Source organism: Nipponia nippon, unplaced genomic scaffold (assembly GCF_047370975.1).
Source record: "Nipponia nippon isolate SJK-2023a ecotype South Korea unplaced genomic scaffold, ASM4737097v1 scaffold_7, whole genome shotgun sequence".
In the NCBI taxonomy this organism is placed as follows: Eukaryota; Metazoa; Chordata; class Aves; order Pelecaniformes; family Threskiornithidae; genus Nipponia; species Nipponia nippon.
This window is the reverse complement of record NW_028262391.1, coordinates 23,128,185-23,155,840: the sequence shown is the minus strand read 5'-3', so window position 1 is coordinate 23,155,840 and position 27,656 is coordinate 23,128,185. Positions and strand designations below refer to the sequence as shown.

The 27,656-nt window shown below is 37.2% G+C and overlaps 1 protein-coding gene across 3 annotated transcripts in view; it reads left to right on the top strand.

The window, feature by feature from the left end:
* The window catches only part of CLSTN2 (calsyntenin 2), a 394,596-nt gene that overhangs the window by 275,912 nt on the left and 91,028 nt on the right, over nt 1-27,656 (top strand). For all 3 annotated transcript variants that reach the window (XM_087739556.1, XM_087739557.1, XM_087739558.1), the window contains 2 exons: nt 22,497-22,692; nt 24,424-24,632. In XM_087739556.1, coding sequence (XP_087595682.1) covers nt 22,497-22,692; nt 24,424-24,632 — 405 coding nt within the window. The remainder of the gene's footprint in view (nt 1-22,496; nt 22,693-24,423; nt 24,633-27,656) is intronic.

Genomic DNA, 27,656 nt, shown 5'->3' with positions numbered 1-27,656 from the left:
AATTTTGAAACTGTGGATAGATTTCCCCTAATGAACTGCATGTTTCATCTCATTTTTTTTTCATTGCGGAGGAGCTAATTAAACGATAAATTAAATCCGTCGTTATTTTGAAATACATTTAATTTCCTACTTTCTCTCTTCCCTTTTTGTCTTCATACTTTTAATTTTCAAACTTCCTCTTTGGAAATTTTGCTTCCTTTATTAAGTCTTTTCTTTTAAACAGAACCCTTCAGTGTGTAATATATAGTCCATATGTATAAAAATGTGCCGCTAACGTATTAGAGAAATTTTGTTCTATGTATTAATCCTGTAAAATACCTTTTTCCCCAAGTTAATGAACTGGACAATTAAGAAAAGAGTATTAGAGTACATTTTAAGTTTCAATAAGTGAAAACAATTCCTAATCTGAAAAAAATATTTCTTCTTGGAATATTATGCTTGACAAAAAATTCTTTACCGTTTCTATTTCCCATTTTATGTAAATATATCTTAAACATTTATCTATTACTGGGAGAACAACAGAAGTGCTCAATTCAACTGAAAATATTTACTAGCATGCATTCAAGTACGTCCTTAGATTGAACAAATTGCAATCAAGACCACTTGATGAAATCAAGGAGATGCCACACTCTCAAGTACAAACTGGTCAGTGAGACATGATCCTGTTCCAGTTTAAACTTTGTGTCTGAGTGTGAAAAATATCACATTGCCTCAAGCCCAACTTTGAAGGCTGGGCCAAATCTTCCTTGCTGTGTGCTTGTTTTAGGGATTGAAGATGCAGTCTAGGACCTTATCCTGGCAGGTCTAACTTCTGTAAATGCCGAGCCACACTCAGAAGCTCGCAACTCCTACAACTGAGCTATAGTTTATTCATTTCTTTAATCTTCAGCAATCTTTGATTCCTTCCTGTCCTCACCCATATGTTGTCAGCATGGAGGCTGTGTAAGTGCCCTTTAGGTGTCATTGCTACCTGTTCAGCCATTTCTGTGGTATTAAATTGGAAGAGGTGACCATGGCATTGATTTCATCCACGTGATTAGCATCCAGCATACACAGGCATAAATTACATGTGCTATGTGACCATAACCATGCAAGATCTCTTTGAGTTATAGAAATGTTCAACATACTTTCCGGTTTTTTTTGAGGGTCACAATCTGTGAAACTGTGGTAAACTTGTTTCAGGCTTAGTTGCTCCTTATCTTGTGTATGCAAATGGACCTGGTGCTATGAAAATATTTCTGATGTAAGTTTATACCCAGTTTACAATTTCATGTTTTTATGTTTTAGTTTTTCTCAAATGTCTTAATTTTCTGTGGGATTTTGTTATTGATTTTGAGTTGAGGTTGGGATTTTTTTTTTCCATTTTGTTCCTTTTTTTTTTTTTTTTTTTTTTACAAAATTCTTTTTTTGGGCTCCCTTTCTTACTCAGCTGTCTATTAGACAAAGTCTCAGAAGTACATGATCCATGTTAATGGACTTTAGACTTTTTGGGTTGAGCATCTTTGTCATAAACATATTGTTTCTGTCTTTCCAATCAACATCCCATAAGGGGTCTAAGGAAGCCTGGTGATTAGGAGAGATTTTATCTGCCTAGGAAGCTTTCTGTGACTTCAGAGATTTCCATAGCATAGCAGGTAAAACCAAGATTAAAAAAAAAAAAAAAAAAAAGCATCTGTTCTGAAATAGCAAATAACCAACAGTTTTAAAATGCAGTTGTGATGGCAGTGATTCGGGTAAAATTCACTGTTTCACTAGTGTCTTCATTTAATTGATGCTGTATTTTACTTCTATTCTGCAAAATATTGCTTACAGTTTTTTATGGGGAATTGGGATGGATAAATGGATTCAAAACCACAAACTGTTCACTAGGAAATCTTACAGAGAACTAGAAAATAAATACTACTATAAGCAGAAATCTATTCTGAAAAATGAATCCGGAGTAGCCAGACTGATAAGATGTATTTACTGCTGGTTTAACTATATTTAGAGCAGAGTATTGAATTATTCTTTGAAGAAGATGATTCTGTTCTATCTGAAGAAAAACTCTCAATATATTTCATTCTTCCTTGGATAGTATTGAAGAGGACATTAATCCACACTAGTTGGAAGCTGAAAGTTGGTTAAAAAGAAATCTTAAGAGGGATGTTCTTTCCTAGGGATATGATGTTTTTTTTTCTTGGAAGGTCTACATCTACATATAGTCAAGACTTGTCTGTCTATGTGTATTACACAGAAAACTATCTTTTTAATGACGTTCCTACTTTAGGACCTATTTGGTGGCTGTTTTGAGATAGAAAGCTAGGCTGACAGAGATTCCTATGAAGCAATTTTCTTGGGTCATTAAAATGCATCCTAGCAATAATCATTTGAAAATCTAAATGGAAACATTTCTCTGGTCTGCAGATCTATAATGCCCAGAGGTTGGAAGCTTCCTCAAAGCAGATATGTTCATGTCCATCTATCCTGTGAAATCAGTGGTGGGCTGTTGGATGTGAACAGTTTTCATTCTTTTCATAGCAAATTCACAGCAAGTATAAAAAAAAAAAAAGTGGCGGGGGGGAGAAACAGCACCAAAAATGCTCTCTAAAACTGTCGTATCATTTATGATGATTGGCAACTTCTTATCTCCATAGTACATTTTGGCTATGAATGTTATGCATGCTTTAATTTTTTTTTTCTTCTACATTCACATTTCCTTTCCTATTTTTTTAGGAGATAAATAACACCTATCTCTCTCATTTTCAGAGCCAGAATGTGCTTGAGTTCTTATTCTGAGCAGGATAGACTTGTTGAAGGAGAAAATGAGTAACCGGAGTCTTTCAGCTGTGACTGCTTTATATCCCATGTGTTTTTTTCACCCACTTTTGCTTCTTTATTAGCTCCTTTCACTTTGTCAGCTAGAGCAGATTGAAAACTAATGGTGAGGTCCAGCTGCTAAGTTAATGCTGACAGAGAACAAAATCATTTTAGAGTAGGCAAGTAAATTCCTCTGTAATCTGATTCAGTACTTTTGGTATGAGAGACATTGTTTCTATTCAATTCAGGCAGAACTCTGTGGTTTGAATATGAAATACTATAAGAAGTCAGGCTCTTTGAAGAGTCAACTAAATCCTCAATTAAACTACATCACCCCATTATTTGTATTTACTGCTTTTAAATCAGCTACCACAAAAACTGTTGTGGAAAGAAAACTTCACAAGGTTATAAACAACAGAAGAGGGACAAATAATTTAAGCAAGCTGCATGAAATAATTGGATGCCATGCACTGCATGTGATCAGCTACTCCAGTTCTTTTCCTTGTTGTCAGTCTTTTGATCCTTTGCCTGACATTAGAAAAAGCAGTGGCAGATACAGAAAACTAGGTAGCTGGAGCAGAGAGGAATGAGCTGACAAATCAAACACCATATCAAAAGAACTACCAAAACCCAACAAAACTGAGGTGTGACTGCTTAATCTATCATACAAAGAATCTGAGACTGAATACATCTAGTGGAAATGGTTAGTTTTCCCCTTCCCCTGTATTTTTAAACTATTTTTTCTGATCCTTTTTCTCATTTTAAGAGCTTTTGTTTGGTTGGTTTTCTTTTGTTTTTAAGAAAGAAAGGAAGTTCCTTATTAAAACTTCACTTGCTACCAGGGAGTGAGGTTGCCAGGTCACTGTGATTGTCCTCTCATCCAGAGGAGAGAATATGTCTCTATGATTACTGTCTTTCTTATCCACTGCAAAACTCTAAGAAAGAGTGATCTTTTATGTGCTCCTACACTTCCCATGTGACAACATATCCTTTTATGAGAGCCCTAAAAAAGGCAGCACTGTGTAAAGACTTGGGGATTAGTTCTGGCTTCTTACTTTTAGATCTTAGCGAATGCTCTGGCTGCAGACATGGCACAAAAAAATGACATGAAGTACTGTGTTCTGCAATAAAAGTGAGAGTGAATATGTCCAACAGAAGGCATTAGCTTATATATTTTCACAATGCTCTCCTTTATGGAAAGTTATTAGAAGAATTGTAAACATGTCAGAATTAGAAAATGTCAGGCAGGGAAGCAATGAGAACCTGTATTCCAGTTCTCAGGTCTAGTATGACTCTAAAGAATTCTTCAGATTAGGGTACGAAATTTTGTAGAAAGTCCTGCTCAGCCAATACGTGCTTTCTGCACCTGGGACAGAGTGTATCTGCCAAGTTTCTTGAACATGTCCAAATACTGATTTCCTCAGATTTTCATCTTGGTCAAATTTGGATAGCATAGTCCACCATCCCATTTTGAAACCTCTATTGCAAGTAACCAGAACACTGAAAAAAGGGGGCTGGGGGTGCAGAACTGCTGTTAACAGAGCTTGTGTGTCTGTGACTTTGAACCAATCCTGATGATGTTTTTGAAGAAGAGAGCGTGTTAGAAATCATGACAGGGAAACAGATCGGACAATAAATTTATGAACAAAACAAAAGAGGGTCTAGGAACCCTCTTTATAAATAGGAACTTTAAATAATAGGAACTTTTGTCTGACTTAAACTATGAGCAACATAATCCATTTCACTTTTAATCATCCTGTTGTCACTGCAAGTTTAAACATTAAACAAAATTACTGTTTAAGAAATACAATGGCTATAATACATAGATTTTTATGATCAATGTAGGTACTTCTTTAAAAGTATTTTAAAGGAAAGTCATTGCATGAATAATGACATTGTAAAACCGGAGATGTAGCTCCAGTGTTTATTGTGCCTCAGCAATTTCCATTTTAAAGATGTTTAAGGTAGCATATAAAAAAAAAAAAGTTTCTTTTTCTGAAGTAAAACATTTAAAATTTGAGTCTTTAATCTGTGGACAGAGTTGCTGTCCTTAAAGGTTTTACAGATCAGATGCTGGTATCTGTAATACTTGTGTAATACTTTTGCCTTTAATATTCTTTGCAGAGTGTTCTGAGTATCTTATAGCAAGAGGTTCTTGATGATACCCAAGATGGAAGAGAGTGCAGATTCACAGAGTTCTAGGTAGTGTGGATTTCTGAGCCTGAATAGGCCCTACAGCATACCTGCATCTCATTCAGGACCAGATCTTGCTCTTGATGGGAGTGGTCACAAATGGCCACATTGTACTCAGAAGGAACAAGATCTGTAGATTTTCCCCACATACCCTGGGGGCTGACAAAATTATGAAACTTTAAAAAAAAAAAAAAAATTATATATATCTCTCCATGTATCTAGTTCCAAAAATATGTTTCTGAATTCAGGAAATCATGACATGCATAGAATAAATGGTACAATTATTGCCTTGGTATATTCCTGATAGATTGGTTTGCCTGCTCTGACTCTTGAAAATCTAGCTGCTTCTGTTTTTTCTTAAAAATGACGTGATGGCTTGGGGATTACCTTCAATTGTGTCTTGTTCCCTAATATCTCTGCTGAAGACGCTTTCCAAGAAATAGGTTTCTCTAACAGCATTAAATTCTGGTATTTACCCTACATGAGGTAGGGTAATTACATTTTAATGTAATTAATGGTCCCAGTTTAATTTACTGGGACCATAAGCTACAGGTTTCTTTATTTCCAAGAGGGCTTGACAAATCTGGATTAGTCACAGCCCTCTCCCACTAGGCATCCCTTACAGCCTCTTGCCTGAGTTGAACCTGACTGTGCCTGGCTCTGCTGAATCTGTCTTGGGCTGGAATTCTACAGATTAATTATTCTTAGATTACAAGAATAATCTTAGATTAGAATAATAATCTTTCTCATCACTGGACATACTAGGTCTGTCCATAATACATAGCAGGAAGACACCATGCTGCATTCTCTGATGCTTCCTGCCCTTTTCTTCATCAACCGCCTGCTGACGACTGACTTCTCTGTTCTTAGGACAGGGATTTTCAACAATTCACTGTCACCTTGGTTTTAGATCTCAGCCTGGGAGTTACAGTTTCACAAATCTTGGCTGGAAGCAGGAATCTCATAGATACCCTATTCATTGTTTGTTCAAAGACCCCTCAGGTATTTCTTGGGAAGGCTTGCTTTCATCACTTTGTTTCTTGTTTTGTCTCATGCAGCACTATTCTTTCTGATGCAATTCCATGTAGGCAGAATGCTTTTGAAAGAGATAGAGTGAGGAACTCATATTGTTCATTTAAAATAAGTTTTTGTTCTCCCATGTTGGTAGCATTTTTAGTATAGAATCCAGAAAGCCACTCTGAATTGCTGAATAAAGATTTTTTTTTTTTAAAGCAATCATAAAAACAGAGTTGAAAATACATGGAGTATCTCAGAATAATTGTTGCCAGCACTAATGTGTTTACCTTAAGCCTTGTTCGTCATTCTACCAACAGTGCCACTCAGTAGCAGAAACCAAATGTGTGAGGATGATTGTGACTAAATGTTTTCAATATTGTAACAAAACATAGGCTGCCTGGCTGCCATTGACTTCACAGAGCTCTCTCTTGCTCTCTCCGGAGAGCAAAGACTTAATGTAAAAATGAATAATGGTTTTCCTCACTCCACCTGTGTAATATATATTCTGTCATCAGTTTTGTGGGAAGTTGAACTTTATTCTTATGATTTTAGTGTTTTCACTGTTTTAAATACAGTATTAACTGAAGAATTTCTGATTTTTTTAATTGTTGTTTTCGCCTTATGAACTAAGACAAAGTGATCTCTCATTCCTTGATAGCACAGTCTGTCAAAGATCTTTCCAAAGCTCCTATCAAAGTAGTGCTGTGGTTGTGTTTTAATATAATCTTTTCCATGACCATATTTTACTTCTATTTTCAGGCTAAGAAAATAAAATTCAGGGGGAGACACTGTGGACACTGTACAAAAATACCTGTATATTCCTGTGTCATGGCCAACAGAATCACTTTTTGAGTGTGGTTGTATTCGTGCATTTTGACTTATAGGTCAAAGTACTAGTGACTGAATAGTGCTAAAACTAACTCTTAAATTATCCTTTTGAGGTCTCCAGGGATTTTACACAGCAAGACTCTTGCAGTTTTTTACACTTACAGTGTATATGCACTGCTAAAACAATAAATGTCGGTGTGTTGTTCACATTAACAAAAAGCATTAATGCTCTGAAATTTCCACTAAAAATGCCTCATTTGCAGCTGTTACTGGGGATTGTTGTGCTTATTTCATTCCCTTACAGCTGTAAAAATAGAGAACAGTTTTCTGAGGTCAGTGGAGCAATGCTATGAATAAACTAATATGAGTAAAAGACGAGTTCATCATTAAAAACAAAAAAAAGTCATTATCAGTTCTGTTACCAGATTGTCCTGTACCTGAAATGTAAAGCTGAGAATCAGAAACAATAATATATTATGGTTTTACTAAAATACTTGATTCTTCTTGCACCCTCAACCATCTGTCGTTCCATGTCTGTCCCCCCTCCCCCCCCCCCCCCCGCAAAAAAAAGGGGGGAAAGGGAATCTCTGAAATTATGTACTAGAGCAGAGGGCAGTCATGTAAGCAGCTTGTGTAAACATGCAGGCATTTACAGACATTTGTTCCACTGTGAAGAGTAAACCATAAGAAACCATTTCAAAAGACCTACTAAGCCTGGCACATATTTAACCAAAGTTTTAGCTATTCCTCATGTCACTGACTTACCTGATGTTGATGAGCCGATACCAAGGGTTCATCTGCTTTTGACCCAGGATTTTTTTGTATGTTTGTTTTTTAAATGCTAGTATTTTTCCACCTGCTCTCTGCAGTAAACGTGTGCACACATCTGCTTTTCTGAGAGTTCCCAGAATTTTGATGAAGAGGAGAGGGAGCTGCTACATCACCTGAAATGTGTCAAATGGATTGCTTTCACGTATCATCACACAGAATTTTTCCGGTGCCACAGCTGGGAAGCTTTTTTACCCCATTTACAGGATGTGGTTTGTAGATGTAAAAGTTGACATACTTGATAATTTGAAAATCGCAACTTGTCAAAAGTGATAAGTGCTTTAATAACTTTCCTTTCATTATCATCTCATTTATCAGACCTATAATATTCAAAATTCTTCAAGGGTTACTTGGCTGCATATCTCTGTACAATTATGGCTGTTTAAGTAGCCATAATCTGCGAAGTGAGCTATCATAGTATCTGGATAAGTAATTTTGACAGTCATAATGTACTAATTAAGTAATGAGACTGGGAGAATGACAAGGGTTGTTGCTGGTTTTTTTGCCAGTTTAGGCTGCCTATTTTTCATTAACCACAAAAGTGATATTAATGCATTTTGGAGTATTTGAAGAACTTTGCTCAGGTGAGATTTACCTGTTTGAGAGTGCCATGTTTCTCTGGGTTCCTTCTGGTCCCCAGGACAGTGCTGTGCCCAGAGCCCCATGGAGCAGCCAGGAAAACAAGTGGTTATGCGAACGGGCAATTTTTGGTCTTGAATCCAAGTTATTCCCAGGTATTTGCTAGGCTTTGTGGAGGTGGCCCCCATCACCTAATTGTGTGCAACTCTGTCCTACAGACAAAAGCCTTGGCACAAGCATGGCTGCTTCCCTGTATTATTTCATTTCTAGGTGTTGTCTTCCTTTCTTGTGGGATATCAGACACTGTTGTAATGGGTTTTTTACCATGATCTCACTGTCTGTTCATGGTGGTAGAAGGACCTTGGAAAGGCTCCTGAGGGACAGAGGCCACTGGGTGGGTGGGTGACACCAGGGACAGATTTTCCACAGGAAGAGCAGCTTAACCTGTGACAAACTGGTTAAAGTGTGTATTTTGCAAAAAAAATGCCTAAGTTGTAAACAGAGCTATGTACTAGCTGAGTTCTTAAAGCAATGCGTTGTTTGTCTCTCTTTGTGTTTCATTATTTTCCTATGTATTCGGTGTATTCACAAACTGTGCCCTTAAAAATACTTGTACAATCATGTTATTTTGTTCAAATACGATTATGACAGATGGCCTGGTCTTTAGGCTTTGTAATCACCTGCAGTTTCCAGTGAAGTCCAGAGGATTAACTCAATATCTGGAAATGAGGCTTTTAGTAAACAAGTCTGTTAATTATGTGCAAGAAGCAGCATGATCCAGTTCACTCAGTTTTACTTATGTGCTGCAGGGCTAATAAGAGAAGAGACTGTAAACAGTTATTTGTATCATGAGAGCAAGCAGGTATGACTTTTGAGTAAAGAAAACAAACCAGTACAGATAACACTGCCATTATTGGTCATTTCTAGAAGACAACTTTGCACTATATTCATGGAAAGAAAATACCAGTTTTAAAATAAAATCAGAATGTTCCAAAATATATAGTCATTTTCATGGCAAAGCTAACACAGAAGCTGTTTTCAGCAAATGCCCTGACAGGCAGTTAGTCAATTCCTCCTTCCAGAAAACCATTTGTCACCCAAAAATTCAAGTCTCTAAATGTCTGTTCTAAAAACTGTGCCGAGACAGCATTTGCTTCCCAGGGCTAGAGCCAGGCATTCAAAGTAGTACTGCCACAGCCAGTCAAATTCTGTTTGTCCAGTCATGATGGTGTAAATGCAAATACTACTAAATAGTGTCTAGTGTTAACCACAAAAATGGCTTTGAATTAACTTTACATCTTGATAAAATACTTTGTTTGTGTTTCCTACCAGATATATTCAAATTAATATTATAATTTACTTCAGAAACTGCAAATATAATTTGTTTCTTTAGATTGTTGAGAAGCAGTTAAATAGAAATTATATAGATATTTATTTGCACTTACTGAATTGCCGAAATGATTTATTATTGTGCAATTTTCATGGTATTACATTTTTATTGCTTTATATTGCACATGTTGGGTTTTAATAGTTGCATCCTTCATTCCATTAATTTCAAATTAAACATTAAATTGCAATGAAAGTTCAGTCATAGCTCCTAAAGCATAAAAAATAATCTTTGGTCTTCACTTTCTAGAATGAAAGTAAGGATGGAATTACAGACTAAGTAGAAAAATAATCTGGTCTCTCAGCAAGATCTGTGATATTATACATAACAGCATCTGGTAACTGTGAGATCTATGTTCATTTCTGTACTACAATGTTAGTTTTATTGTGCTTCCGTTAACCTAGGATAATTTAGCCTTTAGCAATTATGGATTTTACCAGTACTCAGCAAGGGATTGCCTTTTGCCATTGAAATAAATGTAGATTTTGTACCTAATTATTAAGACCCAAGTTGTATTTTTTACTTCAACCCTATTTTCAGGTAGTCTTTTTTTTTTTTTTTTTTTTTTTAATGTGGTATCTCAGTTGCTCAAAAACCAGATACAGAAACGTCCTTGGGAGTTCACATTTAAAGGGTTCACAGTTAAAGTTCACAGTTCACAGTTAAAGGATTGGCTCTGCAAAGACTTATGTCTATAATTAAATTCATACCTCTCAAAACTCCCACAGAAGTTTTAACTCTTAGAGATGCAAAATATACCAAAAGAAATAAAGATTTTATGTAATTTAAAGGAATAGATAATAAATCCAGGAATATTTCGATGTTGAGATGAAACTGAAATATGTGTCCACAGCATGGTTTGCTCCATGTTGAAATCAATTAGAATCTTTCCACTGAATTCAGTCCAGTTTTAGTCATTCCTGTGTGCATGGGCTTCAGGACTTCAGTTTTCCATGATCAGCAAGTGTTCAGATGCTGATTTGAGGCAGAAGGTGAGAGAATGACCCCTGTTACATTCCCGGATAATGAAACATTTACAAGATCATGTGTGTTTTGAGGACAAGAAATCTAGTGATTAGAAATTCCTAGAAAGTAGGAACTAAATCCAAGGACGAAATCCCAGACCCGTTATAATCTATATCAAGTGCTACATGTTTTCAGAAGGGCTAGCATTCCCACTCTCATAAAGAAGCAAGGAAACGTAATTTTTCTAAAAGGTTAAAAAAAAAAAAGGCACAAAATGCAGCTAGGTATGATGTCATGAACAGCTCCCAGACTAACATAGCCAGCAATGGGCAACAGAGAGGGAGCAGAAATCAAAGAGAAAAAGTAAAGTCATTAAATATTTATAATGGGGCTGGTAAAATATGATTTATCAAAAATACAGTTTTACTGAAGTAGAAGTATTTTGTGGATGTTTTGATAGTTCTGCCATTTCTGCAGTGCTGATAGGGTTTTTGAGAGGACTGAATTGAAAATCTGACCTTTCTTGGAAAACAGCTATTTTGATGCAGCTCAGTTTCATGAAAAGTTTCAAATTCTTTTTAACTTCACATTGGGAAAAAAGCTAACCGTCTCTAAAGCTGCTGAACAATATGATTTATGCCCTCTGTATAGCTCCTGCTCAAGAGAAAAGATGAGGGCAACAAATAGGATAATATCTAAGAGATATAGCAAATAAGTAGGGTTTTTCAATATGTTAGATGATAAAGAAGCATGAAACCCAGCATGTTGAGCTCATTGTGGCTTTGAATGTACTGTTTAGAAAACAAACCTCCTTGCATTACTGAATAATTAATATGCATAAGATATCCCATTTAAAGTCTTAAAAGGGACAGAGCCCCTGTTTTTACTATGGAGTTCTTAATGGTTGTTCTGTATCTTTAGGTTCAAAGCAGATGTCCAGTATAGTTATTTTCATGTCAGTGAGAGTATAAAAACTTAGATTAAGTTTCTATATAGGAAAAGTTACTTTATACTATTACTGATCATACCATTATATAAAAGAGTAATGTTTGCAGTCAGCCTGAGATTTACTGGTGCACAATACCCCCTACCACTATAAATACTATGCCAAGGGTCTGTGCTTCTGAAATTGTTTTGGTGACTTGAGTCCCATCTGAATCACTGAATATATCAGGACCTGTTATGACTGACACTCCTGCATTAAAAAGCAAGGATCTTACTAAATTCTGAGTAGGTGTAAGTTATTGTCTCAGAAAAATCTGAGATTTTATACTGCTTAAGTATTTGTGCTGTTATTAGCAGAATCAAAAGCTGGAAATAAGGAACAAAATATCAAGTAGCAGTGGCTCAAGGGCAGCTCTGGAAATAGTGAGGTAGTCAACTCACACAGTTGAGGTTCTCACACCTCTAATGCGTAAAATACTAAGTATGAGCAGGCTAAGGCAGTCCTACACAAAGCTGTAGTGGGGAGTCTCTCTGATTTCTATGCCTAAAAAACAGGATTTCTCATGAACTGCCTGTGAGTGGCAATTCGCTACATCCCTTTTCTGCATAGAAGTGCAGCCATTTACTGACAGAACTATGGTTAGTGGCTGGAGCCATTTGATAACTTATTGGTGATGGTGGGGGAAGCAACCATATGCTTAAGAACAGCATAGTATAAAATGGCACCAATGCTTATATTTATAAAGGCATGGTAGGAATAAAACTATACAAAAAAAAAAAAAAAAAAAAAGAGAAGGACATTGTACGGCTCAAAGGAGTAAGATAAGCTGGATATACTTTTTTAGAAATAATGGTAGCAATTCTAAGTGTGCACACAAATTAGATTGCAAATGATCTAGTGAGAGATCTGCATTTACCTTTTCTTTTCATGAATTTAATATCTTCACTACGTGACTTCCATTCTGATAAAAGGCCAGATGCTATAATTTTGACTATGTTATTTTTCAGTTGTGATGATGCTTTGTAGTAGAAGCATTTGTGTCCAAAGTAACTCATCATGTCTGGAGATCCAGTCCAAATTATGACTTTATAGTTGGAGCTGAATATTTCAGATTATCTAAAGACAGACAAGCAGAAGTAAAAACAAATGAAAAAAGCCGTGATCAGGAAGAACCATATGGTACTCTTGTAACAATTAAACTCAGTGCTCTACTTTACTGCATGTCTGCAGGATGCGCAGATTAAACCCTTGTGCCCAGGCTGCATGCCAAGATTGAATTAATGTTCCTAAGCTTTTTATTTAATCTGCTTCTGTAAGAAGAGGCCATAGCAGAGTAAATAGCTGAGTAAAAACTTGGGGATATGTAAGCACTTTACCCCTTTTCTATCCTCTCACTCACTGTGTTCTATCTCACATGTATTTTTATGGGCATAAGGTGAAACAGTCCTGAAAATACCCAACACGCCTCTGACGTATTTTACTGTGCACGTTAACAAGAGCCAATGATAAGATCCAGACTGCATAATTTCCCTTTTATCTCACTTCATAGGCTGCCAGTGCCATGAAAATTCCACGATTATCCAAAGTTATTTTGCACTGCACCCCTCTAATACTTATTTTTTCAAACCTGACATATCCGCACACACACTTTGGAGACAATTCTCATAAAAATTCACTTTCTTTGCCCTCAATTCATTAAAAAAAAAAAGTAAAAATCATAGGAGGATCTTGCAGTCCTTTCTTATGTCTTATGTGCACATCCAGAGTGCCCTCACTCCCGGCTTTCATGAGGCAGCCAGGAATCGGCACATGTTCATTGAAGCACAGCACCATGCTAATGTGACTACTTGGTTACTAGCTTAGAGGTGCTGGCATCCAACTGTCTGCAGACTCAAATGACCACCCATTGCTCTCAGGTGATTCTGTAATACTTTTTAATGACATTTTGTTATCATAAACCTGATCTTTCAAATTACAAATCTGAGGAAAAAAAGAGGGTGAATGGCTATCTCAAAATATTGGTATGCTGGAAGAAGGACACAGGTCTATTGATAACAACCAGTAGGCAATCCTTTATTTCTGCCTCACTTTCCTGTGGAGCCCAGTAGTCATTTCTGGTTTGGTCTACATATTTGGAATTATGTTATGGTTATTATTTTTGCAAGACAGCCCTAGCTCCTAGTACTTGCCTCTCCTTTGATTCCTGGTATAGCTCTCAAGCTAAAGCTGACCAATGCCTTTGAGTAAAAAGAAGGAGAAAAATTAATTCATCATTCACTATGTGATTTGAATTAGCCAACTATACCCCAAAACAATACATTTAAAATTATTCGGGGGAATATTCTTAATAAATGCAATATTTTCCAAGCTTCTTTATCTCAGAAATTGTCTGCCTTGATACAGGGCCCCAGGGAAAGTGGTTTAATTAAAAAGTAAGTTTTTCTGTTAGTCTGCTGAGTCCTCAATAGACTAAACAGCTGCTGATTTTCTAATCTGAGTGTGACATGGTCCTGTTCATTTTCTTATTTATCTCGTATGTCTTATAAGGGAGCCAAATCTAGCAGGTCATGTTGGTACACCTATCCTGCAGCAGAAAATATTTGTGTTAGGTTTGCCTACTAGACTGTAGGAATTCTGTGAGCAGTACATATTTGCTATCCAATATTCCTAATCCTAGGTCTTTATTTAATTTGAAATTCTGGTAACATTATATATCATTAGCTACTTTTATGTATTTTATTAGCATTTGTCCATTAACAGCTCAGCAATACTTAGTGGCTAAAAATTATTGCAAGCATTGTAATAACCTTTTTAATTTTACATGCAGAGGCCTCTAGGTCTCTCATATAAAAATAGTTTCACTTTTTTCAAAGGATATACACAGTAAAATGGGTCAGTGCCTCACTAGGCAAGTTATCTCCTATTTTTCTTAGTGTAGACCTTACTAATCTAGAGGTGAAATAACTTCATGATCCATCTTTCAGACACAGATGTGGAATTAGGGCAGTGGTAGCATCTGGGCTTCTGTGTTTACTGAAAGATGACTGTCTGAAGCAAAGTGATGTTTCATCTGCTGCGGCACCAGGAAATCCGCAATCACTGATTGCAAACGTTGCAGCCTCAAGTGAACACTAATCAAATAATGCAGGTAGTGTGTGTGAAGACGGCAACACATACATGTGTTTATGATTGTTATTGACACGTGTGAAAAAGTAGATCAGAAAATGACCCAATTGGGAACAGAGTAATTATGCTCCACTGAGCTCCTGGAGGATAAAGTTCTTTTCATTAATGTGCTTTTTTGAAGGTTTAACTGCGCAGTTGCAGGATTATTTTTCAAATACTTCATTGTAATGTGGTATTCTAAAAAATGGCAAGACAAATATTTCTCAGAAATGATCATGTAACCGTTAAAGAGACTGTGCTATGTCTTAAAACATTCTAACTAAATTGGACAGCTGTTTCTATGTGTTGAATGTGTGTTTGTGTGATACTCAGATGCACTACTGAATCCACAGGATACTTGCAAGCATGAAACATGAGGTTAAAAAAAGACTTCCATTGTTGCAGGTGGGCATGGAACTCCATATATTGATTATAACAGTATACTTGTTTGGTACTGTTCTTAAAATCATACCTTCTTGCTTTCTTTCTCTCTTAAATCTTGCACATTTCAGAAAGAAGAAAATGTTGCAAAATGTTTGAGGTTATTTACAATAGAATGTTAATTTGATATGCATTTGATGGGAGGAATGAATGACATATTTTATATTTCTGTGCTTTTACAATAGAGGGTGTTCGAGAACTGTACAATCATTAGTTCATTAAGCATATTTTTATGTGCACAAACCTTTATCTCCTTGTTACATATTTTTCTGATCCACCTCAATGTTTATTGCAGTCTTCAAATAAACATGTATCAATTCTCCATCATCTAAGCTGGAGTGCAAGGATCTCTTGTGCGGATCTGAGTGCACAATGTGACGTGTTATGCATCTAAGCAGTGGTGGTCTAATTTCCAACAGAACAACATGGTCATATATCTCAGTATAATCAGAGCATGTCCATAAAAATTACACTTTTAAAACAAAATTGTAGAGTAGGTTTTTCAGGTGCTTTGTTGCTGAGTGCCTTCATGACCTAAGTGATTTCCCTGGGAAACTTATCGTGGAGCCAGGAAGAAACCCAGCTATGACTGCTGCTTATATGCTACCCACAGAATTATCTTTTTATCCTGAGCAATTGGTCCCTGCTTCAGCAGAAGAATGATCTTATGGCAACAATGAATCACTTGAAAAGCAAGTGCAGTTTCCTCCACTTTACAATTTCAAATCCATAGGAATAGAATAGGAAGGGTAGCAGTAGATTTATGCTCCTGCTTTGCAGAGCTTGTTGCCCGTAAAATTAGATATGAGGAAATAATAATTTTTGTATTTTATTAGGATATGAACATCTCCCTCTGTTTATGATTTCAGTATTGCTTCCTGGATTTTAGTATTTCAGTATGAGTTTAATAGCATTGGCTTCAATGAGCTGGAAAAGCATATACAGTAGTTACTGCCTTGCTTAATTTTTTTTTTTCTATCCTTAAAGATATTTTACATTTCTAATTATTATTTTGTCTCCTTTTCCCACACAACTACCCTGTCCTCCCTCAAAACGTAACCTTCTATGTTCTGTAATTATTTCAACAGTAGCTACAGCTTATGATAGAAAAACTTGTCAAAGGAGTAAACCTTCCCTGTGGCACAGAGACACTCAAAAGGTCGGCAGCTCTGCACTGCAGGGAGGTATTTGCAGGATTCCAGCAGAGAAACTTGTCTACAGTTGTTATCCTGGAAGGCTGGATTAAAAAAACAAAGAGAAATAGCAACCCCTAAACCAACTTATTGAAAAACCCAACATCGACTGCACGTAGTGGGTCCATGCTGCATTTCTGAGAAAGCAGACATTGAGTTGAATAGTAGTCCTAACTGCATTGCTTATTTGCAGATTTCCTTCCAACTGCCAACAGAGATCTTTGATCAATGTTCAGAGAACAGCATGCCTGTGTTTGGATGTCTATCTATATGTGGAGAGAACATGTGTAAAGGGTTAAAGATTTAAATTTGATTCAGACTGAGTACTTCAATTTCATTGACAAGAGTGTTTTAAAACCTTTAGTTATAGCAAGGCGAAAGTCGTATCCACAAGGAAATTTATACGTTTTATAAAATTCTTGGAAGCCTAGTTGTGCCATGTAGTATATGAACAAGATTCATTACTGATGGTTGTCAAATACCTCTGTTATGACATGATGGATTCATGTAGCTGAATCAAGTTCTTGAAGGACACACATAAGGAAAAAACAGTGTTATTGTCATTCATATGCAAGTCTTCAGAGGTCACAGTAACGCCTTGGTCATGGCGTTCCTGTGTCTGTTCTTCGAATTGAAACTCAAGATGCATTTCTCCTGAACAGAGTATTTGTCTCCTCTAAGGTGTGAGTGGATTTGCGTGTGATCACGCGGCTTTAATTCTTAGGCACTTTGGGATCTTTCAGGGACACTGTGCTTACCTCAGGAAGTATAAAACCACAACCTTTATTCTAAATAAATGATCAGCTATGTTGATTTGCACATCTGAGAAAAACACACACAGAAATATAGTAAAAGGCTAGAGAGTAATAAAATCAGAACAGGATACGAATATAAATGAGTAATTTTGTCAGCAGTGAACTAATGAAGCCTGGTTTCCTACAGGTTTGAGCTTCATGTTTGATTTACTGGTACCAAAAAGGTGCAAGATAGAATTGAAGCTTTTCTTGTTGGTGAGCTTTTACAAGGTCTTTGTGTGGACTGTTAGCTATCTAGTGAGATGTGACCTCTTTGTCACCCCTACTCTATTTCTGTAGCATCTCTGTATTGTGCAGGTGCATAATTTCATAGCACTTGTGGGAAACAACTCATCTTTTTAAAACGTAGTTGAAATTAGCAAATGGTTTGGGAGTTAATGGCAGGAACAAATACATGTGCATACACTCATGCATAGAGACATATCCTGAACACAGCTGTGTAACCTCTGCCCCATAAGCAATCATAAGGCCAATGAAGAGGACAGAACATTCAGGGAACTCTGGTTGGAGTTAATCATAGAATCGTTTAGGTTGGAAAAGACCTCTAAGATCATCGAGTCCAACTGTAAACCTAACACTGCCAAGTCCCACTAAACCATGTCGCTAAGCACCACATCTTTTAAATACCTCCAGTAATGGGGACTCAACTGCTTCCCTGGGCAGCCTGTTCCAATGCTTGACTACCCTTTCAGTGAAGAAATTTTTCCTAATATCCAATCTAAACTTCCCCTGGCACAACTTGAGGTCATTTCCTCTTGTCCTGTTGCTTGTTACCTGGGAGAAGAGACGGACCCCCACCTCACTACAACCTCCTTTCAGGTAGTTGTAGAGAGCAATAAGGTCTCCCCTCGGCCTCCTTTTCTCCAGGATAAACAACCCCAGCTCCCTCAGCTGCTTCTCACAAGACTTGTTCTCTAGACCCTTCACCAGCTTCGTTGCCCTCCTCTGGACACGCTCCAGCACCTCAATGTCTTTCTTGTAGTGAGGGGCCCAAACTGAACACAGTACTCGAGGTGCAGCCTCACCAGTGCCGAGTAGAGGGGGACGATCACTTCCCTCGTCCTGCTGGCCACACTATTCCTGATACAAGCCAGGATGCTGTTGGCTGCCTTGGCCACCTGAGCACACTGCTGGCTCATATTCAGCCGGCTGTCGACCAACACCCCCAGGTCCTTTTCTGCCAGGCAGCTCTCCAGCCACTCTTCCCCAAGCGTTGCATGGGGTTGTTGTGACCGAAGTGCAGGACCCAGCACTTAGTCCTGTTGAATCTCATACAACCAAATTAAACAACATTTGGTGATTGCTAATTCACATACAACTGTTGCCTTTTATTAACGATTGATGAAAATGATCAAATGTCAGAGATCCCAGCTTTTCACTTGAAGTCTTCTGTATTCTTGGTGTAATGAAAGCTGAAGAAAAATCAAAGGTAGCTGTGAAAGGCAAAATAAGCATGCAGCTTTTTTAACAACTTCTGAATTTGAGTTCAAGTGAATAATTCTATGTAGTTGTTAAAGGAGTAACATTGGGGATTTTTGTTTCTACTGAAAGAAGCGTGAGTTATGTTTTTCATATAAAAGGCAGTAATTTGTAATACAATTTTGTTGATTGAGGCTTATAATCACTAAATCTTGCATGTAAATATTGCTGAATATGAAACATTGTCTTCAGCAATTTCTAAATAGTGGAAAGATTTGTTGGTTATATTTCAGAAATGATAAACTGTCAATAGCTTTTTTCAGGCTATTATAATTTTTACAGAGGAAATCATATGATTTTGATCCCTGCGGTAATAGCGTATGGATCTCTACCAGAGCTCTCAACTTAAAATAATGTAGGCTTCAAAATTAATAGGTGCTTATGGCTAATGCTAGTCTGAATGATTTGAAGAGAAAATATAATGTTCAGAATTTAATTAAAACGTATTAAAATGAAGCAACTCTTAGTAAAGTTCAACCCTGCAACCAGAAGTTTTTATAGGAAGCAACTGGAAACCCTCAGGATGTACATCCTGGCCCTGGGAGAAGAGATATTTTCCCTCTACCCTGGAGGCAATTGCTACAGGATTTCATGGATGTGCCTCTACCTTTATGTGGTATCACCAGCTTATCCCTATTTTATCAACTCACTGCCTTTACCATTTTTATGATCACTAAATCCTATATGCACCTGTTCCCAAACCCATTCAAATGAAATGAAGAACAAAGCTTAATATTTTGCCGTGTTGTCTGTTGTGAGGAAAACAACGTCCCAATTTGCACCCTAATTATTTCAGCCTTACAAAGGAGAAGGAAGGTGGGTGGTGCCAAGGTCCTGAATGTGGTTGTTCTGCAACTGGAATTGTGAGCCTGATTAAGAGGCAGACCCTGTCTCCTTTTTCTCAAATAAGTTGCATAGCAATACATACTTAAGAACCCAGTAAATAATATAAGCTTGGCACAATTCCCCTTGGCATCATGTAGGTCTGGGGTTAGCTCAGCTGGGTTTAAATAAAACCCTGTGGCTCCATTTAATAATGAAAAATAGTATCTGTTATATTTTAAAGACACTATTTGTAATGTCTAGTAGTAGTGGTTCTATGTATCTGTAAGTGTGTGTGTCTCACAGTGTAAAGGTGGACCTTATTTAATTTTCTGCTTTGTTACAGCTGTTACAACTCCGTTATCGTTTCCATTTCCAAGATAGTCATTAAGGCACCTTTTTAGTATCATTATGGTTACCATACATTTTCATTTTTCAACAGTGTTAGCTCATTTCTTTGGAAACAGTAGTAGAATCCTTCTTCTGAAAAAATTCTTACCTAGTTTTTAAAAACATCTATAATCGTTTTCATATAAGTAGATTGCTGTAGCCAGAATCTGGAAGTGTATGTGGGTTATTTTGCAATGTTGTTTACAAATATCTCCCCATATCCCCGCAGCTGTCATTATTTTATCTTTGGCACATGGGGATATAAAAGACAAAACTGGAGTTATATACAGAGCTGGAGTATCTAGCATAGGAGCAGGATAGAGACTTCTAAAATATTTGCTGAGAACTATTTAGAACATGTGCTACTTCTATGATTGCTTTGCATCAGGCCTCTGCATTTGGAGAGGAAAACATGATAAATGTTTAGATTAAGGCTGAGAGAACTTTTTTCTGCCCTGAGCTATTTCTGTTTTTTAAAAACAGTGGGCTTGGATGTCTGCAAATGCTGTATTGTTTACAATCAAACAGTGGCTCAATAAAATAATAAACACAAAACACTGAAGTTATGATTTCTGTTGATGGATTGTGTGTCTGAGGAAAACTTTGTTATTAAGACACTATGAAGGCCACTGTTATAGAACACAACAATTTTTTTTTCCATTAGTCTTCCCACGTTTACCCTGTTATTTTCGTATTCAATTAAAATAAATCTGAAACCCACAGTATCATTTTAGATGAATGCTTCATTTTGAATAATTTTTTTCAGAGGTATGTGTGACAACATTGAGATACAAACTCAGTGATCGGTGCCCACAATCAAAGCTGAGCAAGCTGCTTCACTTCAGCCTTCTCTCCAGCTTTGTTTCCTATGCAACAGTTCATAAACATCGTGGAGCCTGCTTTTACGGATATGCAAAGTATTAGTCCTTTTCAGAGGCTGATTCTCAGGGTAAAATCAATTCCCTCTTCTATAGCCCAAATATTTGGGCTCATTGAGGGTGAACGAAAGACAGCCTGGAAAAGAGCACATTTTTTGTCTGTCTTGGGAAACGACACCTCCCTTTCATGCCACTTGAATGAGGGGTTGGAGCAGGCAAATGTCCAAGCAAACAATGTATTTTCCCAGTGCCTCATAATTACTAAAACGACTGTATGCTGATCTTGTAAAGACATTCATAGGATTGATTGCAATTGTTAAGTGTGGGATTCATATGCCTAAATATCAATGTATATATCTGAGCTCGGCTTCAGCTGCCATTATAATAAAGGGAAACCTATATGGTGGTAGTTGATGGAATATCCTAAAAAGCCTGTATTTATACTTTAAGTGTACCTAATCCCAATGCTTCCCACACACACACCTTTCCCAGTTTTTCACACATAATGGGAATTATGAACTTCAGCACTTTTATAAAGCCACTGTCTACTCTCTTCTCTAAAAATAAACAATATATTCTAATAGAAAAAGAGAGAGGGGAGGCAGGTTTGAATTAGAGGTCATAGATTCAGAGTTAATTTAGAATTTGGTAGTTGACTCAGATATGATTGGCAAGGAGATTTCCAAAAGGCTGCAACTGTAAATTGGAAATAAATGGAAAAGGATTATGTGAGTGGGAGACAGCTTTGAATCTATAATGCATGTCCTGAGACTGACTTGGTCATAAAAGAGCATGTGTTTAATGTGTCATAAAAATATTTAAGCCACATTGGTCTTTGTATAAATATTTCATTTTTAAAGTTGGATTCTGGAGTGGCTAAAAATGAATTCAGTGTGCATATTCTTGCCAGCAGTATGAGGGATAAAAAAAAAGGATCACCAGAAACTGTAGGTTTTTTTCCCCCCCTTCCAGACTCATATTCTCACAATGTTTTTTATGTTGTCTTTTGTGTCCAAATCAATTTTTTTAGTCCTTGATATATCATCTGTTTTGTTATACAGTATTCCTCTGAGAGAAGCTATGGATCTATTATATTAGGAGGCAGTTTAGAGGCAGAGTGAGTTGCTGCCAAGAAGGCATTCATGTATGAGTATGTGAATGTGCGTGGGTGACTGAGATGTCCAAACGGGACACTTGTCTGTGGTCCTTCAACTACTTCTGTTCCAAAGATGATATATGTCTGTAAATAAAGCAAGATATATTTTGAATGTGCCCATATTCTGCATCATTAGTTTTTTCACTGTTGGGAAACTAAACTGCAAGAATCTGAACATCTGCTACCACCTGGCAGCTCAAGTGGCTCAAAGAAGGAGTGACAGTGATTAGAAAAGACCACCTCTAAAATATTATCTATTTTTCTTTCTGCTATTTTTTTTAACTAAATACAGTCGTCTTAATTTAGCTCAAAAATAATTTAGCTCAACATTGATGTTAGTACAATATCTAGGGAATAGTCTCTAGGGCTTTAAGAAACCATTTAGTAATGACAGAGGAAGAGGGAATTATGTGACCAGAGCTGCACTCACCGCATCATGCTATATGAGCACGTGGCTCATGGCCCTTTTGGATGTATTATAAACTGATGCCTGAGTCTGTACTTCGTCCATCTATAACAGCATGTGAACTACAAATGAGTACTAACTTCTCCAGTGTCACTCTAGTGCATAAGACTTAGACCTCCCTGTTATGATTGTTTTATACTATTCCTTACAGGTGAAATCTGTGCTTTTAAAATCCATGGACAAGAAATGCCCTTCGAAGCTGTTGTGCTAAACAAGACGTCTGGAGAAGGTCGTCTTCGAGCAAAAAGTCCTATTGACTGTGAACTGCAGAAGGAATACACATTCGTCATCCAGGCCTATGACTGTGGATCAGGACCAGGTGGAACAAACTGGAAGAAATCTCACAAGTGGGTGAAAATGACGAGAAATTTTTTTTTTTGCTTTGAGATACATTTGCTCTACAGCACAGATCATATTGAAGGGATCTTTTTTATATCGCAGTCAGGTAGAAAGCAAATAAAACCAAGATGAATCGTTGTTGCAATACTCCATCCACTTTTTACTCCTTTTTCCTTTTAGAAAATATTTTTCTTTTTTGCCTCCTGTAGTTTGACCCATTCTGCAGTGGTTCCAGTTGAAGCTTTTAATAGGATCCCCGTTCAAGTGGAGAAATGCATCTCAGTTTTGGTTTATTTTGCCATTCTTGCTTTCACATTAAATACATTGGCTAAGCAGATCATCCAGGACATGGAAGCTAGCTTTTAATTGATACTCACAGATTCTAAGTAGGTTTTGTCTCTGTTCATCTCATTTCAAATGGTAGGAAAGGAGAAATAGCCCTTTTTTTTTTCAGTACATGCATGTATATAAGCTGCAATGGTGTTGCCTTTGCACAGTGTGTTTCTGACCTCAGCTTTTGGTCAGTCTCAGAGGAATTAAAATCCTCTGGAAGAGAGGGGTATTGAAAGTTAGCAGGTGGTACTTTTTACTGTGGAGCCCATTCCCTGCATAGGTTTAAGTGGCACAGTGCCTTTTTTCCCCTTCAGTTCATGAAACCAAGCTCCAGACCATTTGTCGTTAAAGATGAATTTAACTCACGTGTTCATGTATAGCTGCTGTACAAATTGTTCGTTTTGCTGAAAGCGATTTAAATAAATGATTAATAGTAATCATTCTTCATTTTGCTCATCCAGGACACATGACAATTAAAAATTTAATTAGCTCTATAATGCATGCTGAACTTTTTCAGGATATTTAAAAAAGAACACACATTTAGAAGGAAACCTGCAATATCAAATAGCCATCAAGTCACAGAAACAGTTTTTGCTTCATATTATTAAATTTTATGATGTTTTTCCCTCAGTAACAAGTCAGTAACAAGTTAGTACATTTCACTTGTGGAAAATTTTGGTCTAAGCCTGACCAAATGAAATCTGGCCGATCGGGACCAGACTTCGTTACACTTTCTTGTAGTGGTAAACCACACACTAAGCTAGGCTGTCTGGGGTCCCAGCCTTTACTACTGGCTCTGCCATTCACGTAGAAAGTCCCTTCACTTCTCTGTCACCTTGCCTATGAAACCAGATAGCAAATTCTTTCAAAGAAAGGCCTTTAGAGTTTGCTCTTTAAATATTAAAGGCCTGTTATTTTTGACCCTCAAAGGTTTACATGTACAATATTGTAACTAATTAAAGGATTAGAAAATTATAATCAGCAGAAGGTGAGAGCCTTGTTTAATATCAAAGAATATTCATAAACTCACCATTTTTAGGTAGTGAATATGTAAGATTACTGCAATTCTCTTCCTCTTATTTTGCTTGTTAACCCATTTTTCACCGGGATGATAGCATTGCCTTTCTGCTGGGGTCCATTTTAAGAGGCAGACCGATTTTAACAGGGAGCACTATGAAGCCCTCTCCCTACCAGCTGTGGTAATAGGTTTTTACCTAGTGCCACGTTAAGACATTAAATTGGGCAAATTAAACAGAGAAATTCAATGATATCTCATTTTAGCAGATGTTTACATAGTTTTCTACATATGTTTTCTTAGTCTGTTCAAGTGTTTTGAAAACAAGCTTTTAGTGATGCGTCATGATAAATTAATTTTTCTCTTTGATGTCTTTATTTACCTATTTTAGGGCAGTGGTCCATATCCAGGTAAAGGATGTCAATGAGTTTTCACCAGCTTTCAAGGAGAGTGTGTATAAAGCCACCGTGACAGAGGGAAAGATTTACGACAGCATACTGCAGGTAGAAGCCATAGACGAGGACTGTTCCCCACAGTATAGCCAAATCTGCAATTATGAAATTGTCACAACTGATGTTCCTTTTGCCATTGACAGAAATGGTGAGTATGGAGAAGGAGCAATTGTAATTTCTGGGACAGATAGCAGTAATTTCTGTAGATAGTGTAATTACCTATTGATACTAACTGATAACCTGGCTTGAGTTTTAGTTTAAGAGAGTAATCCTGTTCTCATCTCTGAGAATGAAGGAACCATTACGCTGCGAAATTCCGTCCCTTTTATGTAAGATTTGGTCAGAAGCTACCACAGTAATTTACTGTGGAAATTAAAACCCCGGTTTTAGATGAGCAATATGTTTCTCTGTCACTCAGTCCATTCTCATGATTGTCTCAGATCTAGTTTCCCATCCAAGTGATGGCATTTCCTAATGCAGCATGTAGCCCTACCTAATAGGGTTTATTCACTGGTTCATAGCTAGTCCCATTCTTCTGAGCTTTCTGAAGTGGTGTCTAAATGTAGAATTGATAATATTCTGGATATGTTTATTGATTGTTAAAACTTTCACGGTGTTCGTCCACAGATCTACCCATTTGTGGTGTTTCCTGAAGCAGATCCATTATTCTGCAATATGTAAGGAAACATGCTTTGGAGAAGTAGTATCATTTTTTATGGTTTTTGATTTTAGTTGTTTTTCTAATGTATATAATATTATAGGAAAAATAATAAACAATATTAAGTTTTCTATATGCAGCAATTTTTGACCTTGGCGACCCTGTCTGTCAAGCCTCCTGCTTTTCTCAGTCAAGTTCTCACCAGGGAAAGGCACAGAACTTAACACTGAGTTTGGGAGAGGTGGCTGGGCTGCATTAAAAATGTGTTGAAGATTCTGCCTCCCATTCTCTCCTTGCTTCAGACAATGCAAAATAGTACTGCTGTCTTTCAAGTACTTCAGCAGTGCTATGTTGGCATCACTTTGTAGATAAGAGTCCTTGTTAGTGACATTCACATGTGCACACTTGTGCAAAAGTTCAAAATGGAAATGCTTGTGCTCTCAGAACTCGTTTCCCCAGAACAAGCACCCTGTGTGCATGCCCAGCAATGCTCTAATTTATCTTTCCTAACAGAAGCGTTTAATCCATGTTGTATGTAGAAGGAGAATACTCTTTGGAAGTTAAATCTGATTTTTGGCCAAATTGGAAGTTAAAAGCATGCATGGAGCTACTGTTTTCTCTAAGCAGTCATTTTTATGTTGGGACGTTTTCTAAAAACCCTTTCCCCTATTCAAAAATTATCCATCTTTATTTGTGCAGTTCTTGAACAATGCACCGCTGCGCATCAAAAGATAATAACCTGTTAGCGTCAATAAATTGTAAATTACACTGGGGAAAAAAGCTGTCTTGTTATAACACATTGGGAGGCAAGTATACTATATAGGAGGTATAATCATAACGAGTATGTTTGTATTTAAGTAAACGAGGTCAGCTGGCACAGTAATCTTTTGCCAGAGCAATTGCACAAAAGATTTTTTAGAGGAAGTGGGCATTTGGAAATAGATGTTTGTGTGCAGTTCCCTAGAAGCTTTTCCACTCAATGGATTTTTTCTAATTGTGAGATTTCCCGTGTTGTCGTGAAAGGAAGTTCTCCATGTTTCTGTTTGAAACTATTATTTTTCCAGAGCTCCACATGACTTGCCAGTATGGGGCTGGTTACTTACACGAGTTGCAGGTGGTTTCATAATTTCATACCAGGTTTGTGACAGATATCATGGATAAATAATACACTGAGATTGGCATGATACAGGGCAGGCACATCTATTGCTCATGCCTTTTCAGCTCCTATCACGCAGTGTACCTGGCTGATGAGTTATCATGGGTTTCCTACAGTCAGAGGCATGATCAAAAGCATTTGAAGTGTCAGGAATCCTTGGTGACATCTTTGTCCTCATGTGCCTGGGACCTGCTTTTCAGCAAAGGCAATGAGAAAATCATTGATTTAAACATGACTTTAAAGCCTGCAGTGAATAATTGGTATAAGGTCGTAATACTTGCAGTTTCTTGGTCATGAATTCAATTAATATTTTTTTGATCTATTTGTTCATTGAAAGAACAGTGCTGCCACAATCAACAGTAATTGCAGTCTAATTTGCAATTTTTTTTGAAAATGGTAATTGCTTAAACCCACCGGGATTAGAGACAGAGTTAGAATAGATGGTTGCGCTTTTATTTTGTGACAGAAATATGTTGCTTAGTTCCAACACATTTCACTGCTGAGAATGTCTCTCTGTGCCAGCTGATATAAACTTTCTCTGGTGCAAATTCTTTGGCATTGTGCCCATTTTTGTTACCTATAGGATGATTAAAATAAATGTATGAGATGCCTGGGACTGACTGTTAATACTGTGCTAATTAGGATTTTGGTTATAGGGTTTTTTACCCATTGTGAAAAACTGTAGTGGTTTAACCCCAACTGGCAGCTAAGCACCACACAGCTGCATGCTCCTCCCCCCCCCCCCCCCCCCCCGCCGTGGAATGAGGGAGAGAATCCGGAAAAAAAAAAAGTAAACCCCACAGGCTGGGATAAAGGCAGTTTAATACGACAGCAGAGAAAGAAAAAAAAAATAATGATAAAAGAATATACAAAACAAGTGATACACGATATAATTGCTGACCACCTGCTGACTGATGCCCAGCCCATTCCCAAGCCAACTCCCCCCAGTTTATATGCTGAGCATGACATCATACGGTATGGCCTAGCCCTGTGGCCAGTCTGGGTCAGCTGTCCTGGCTGTGCCCCCTCCCAGCTTCTTGTGCACTGGGCAGAGCATGGAAGCTGAAAAAGTCCTTGACTAGTGTAAGCACTACTTAGCAACAACTAAAACATCAGTGTGTTATCAACATTATTCTCATCCTAAATCCAAACCACAGCACTATACCAGTTACTAGGAAGAAAATTAACTCTATCCCAGCTGAAACCAGGACAAAACCAAATCTAGGTTCTTGTGTCTTCTGGAAGTTATGATTTTTTCTGCTTTTCAGTAACATAAGCGTGGAATTTCATTGCCCAGAAAGCGTATTTAACCAGATGCTTAGAATCATATCTAAATATTGCAGACAGCCCCAAAAGTA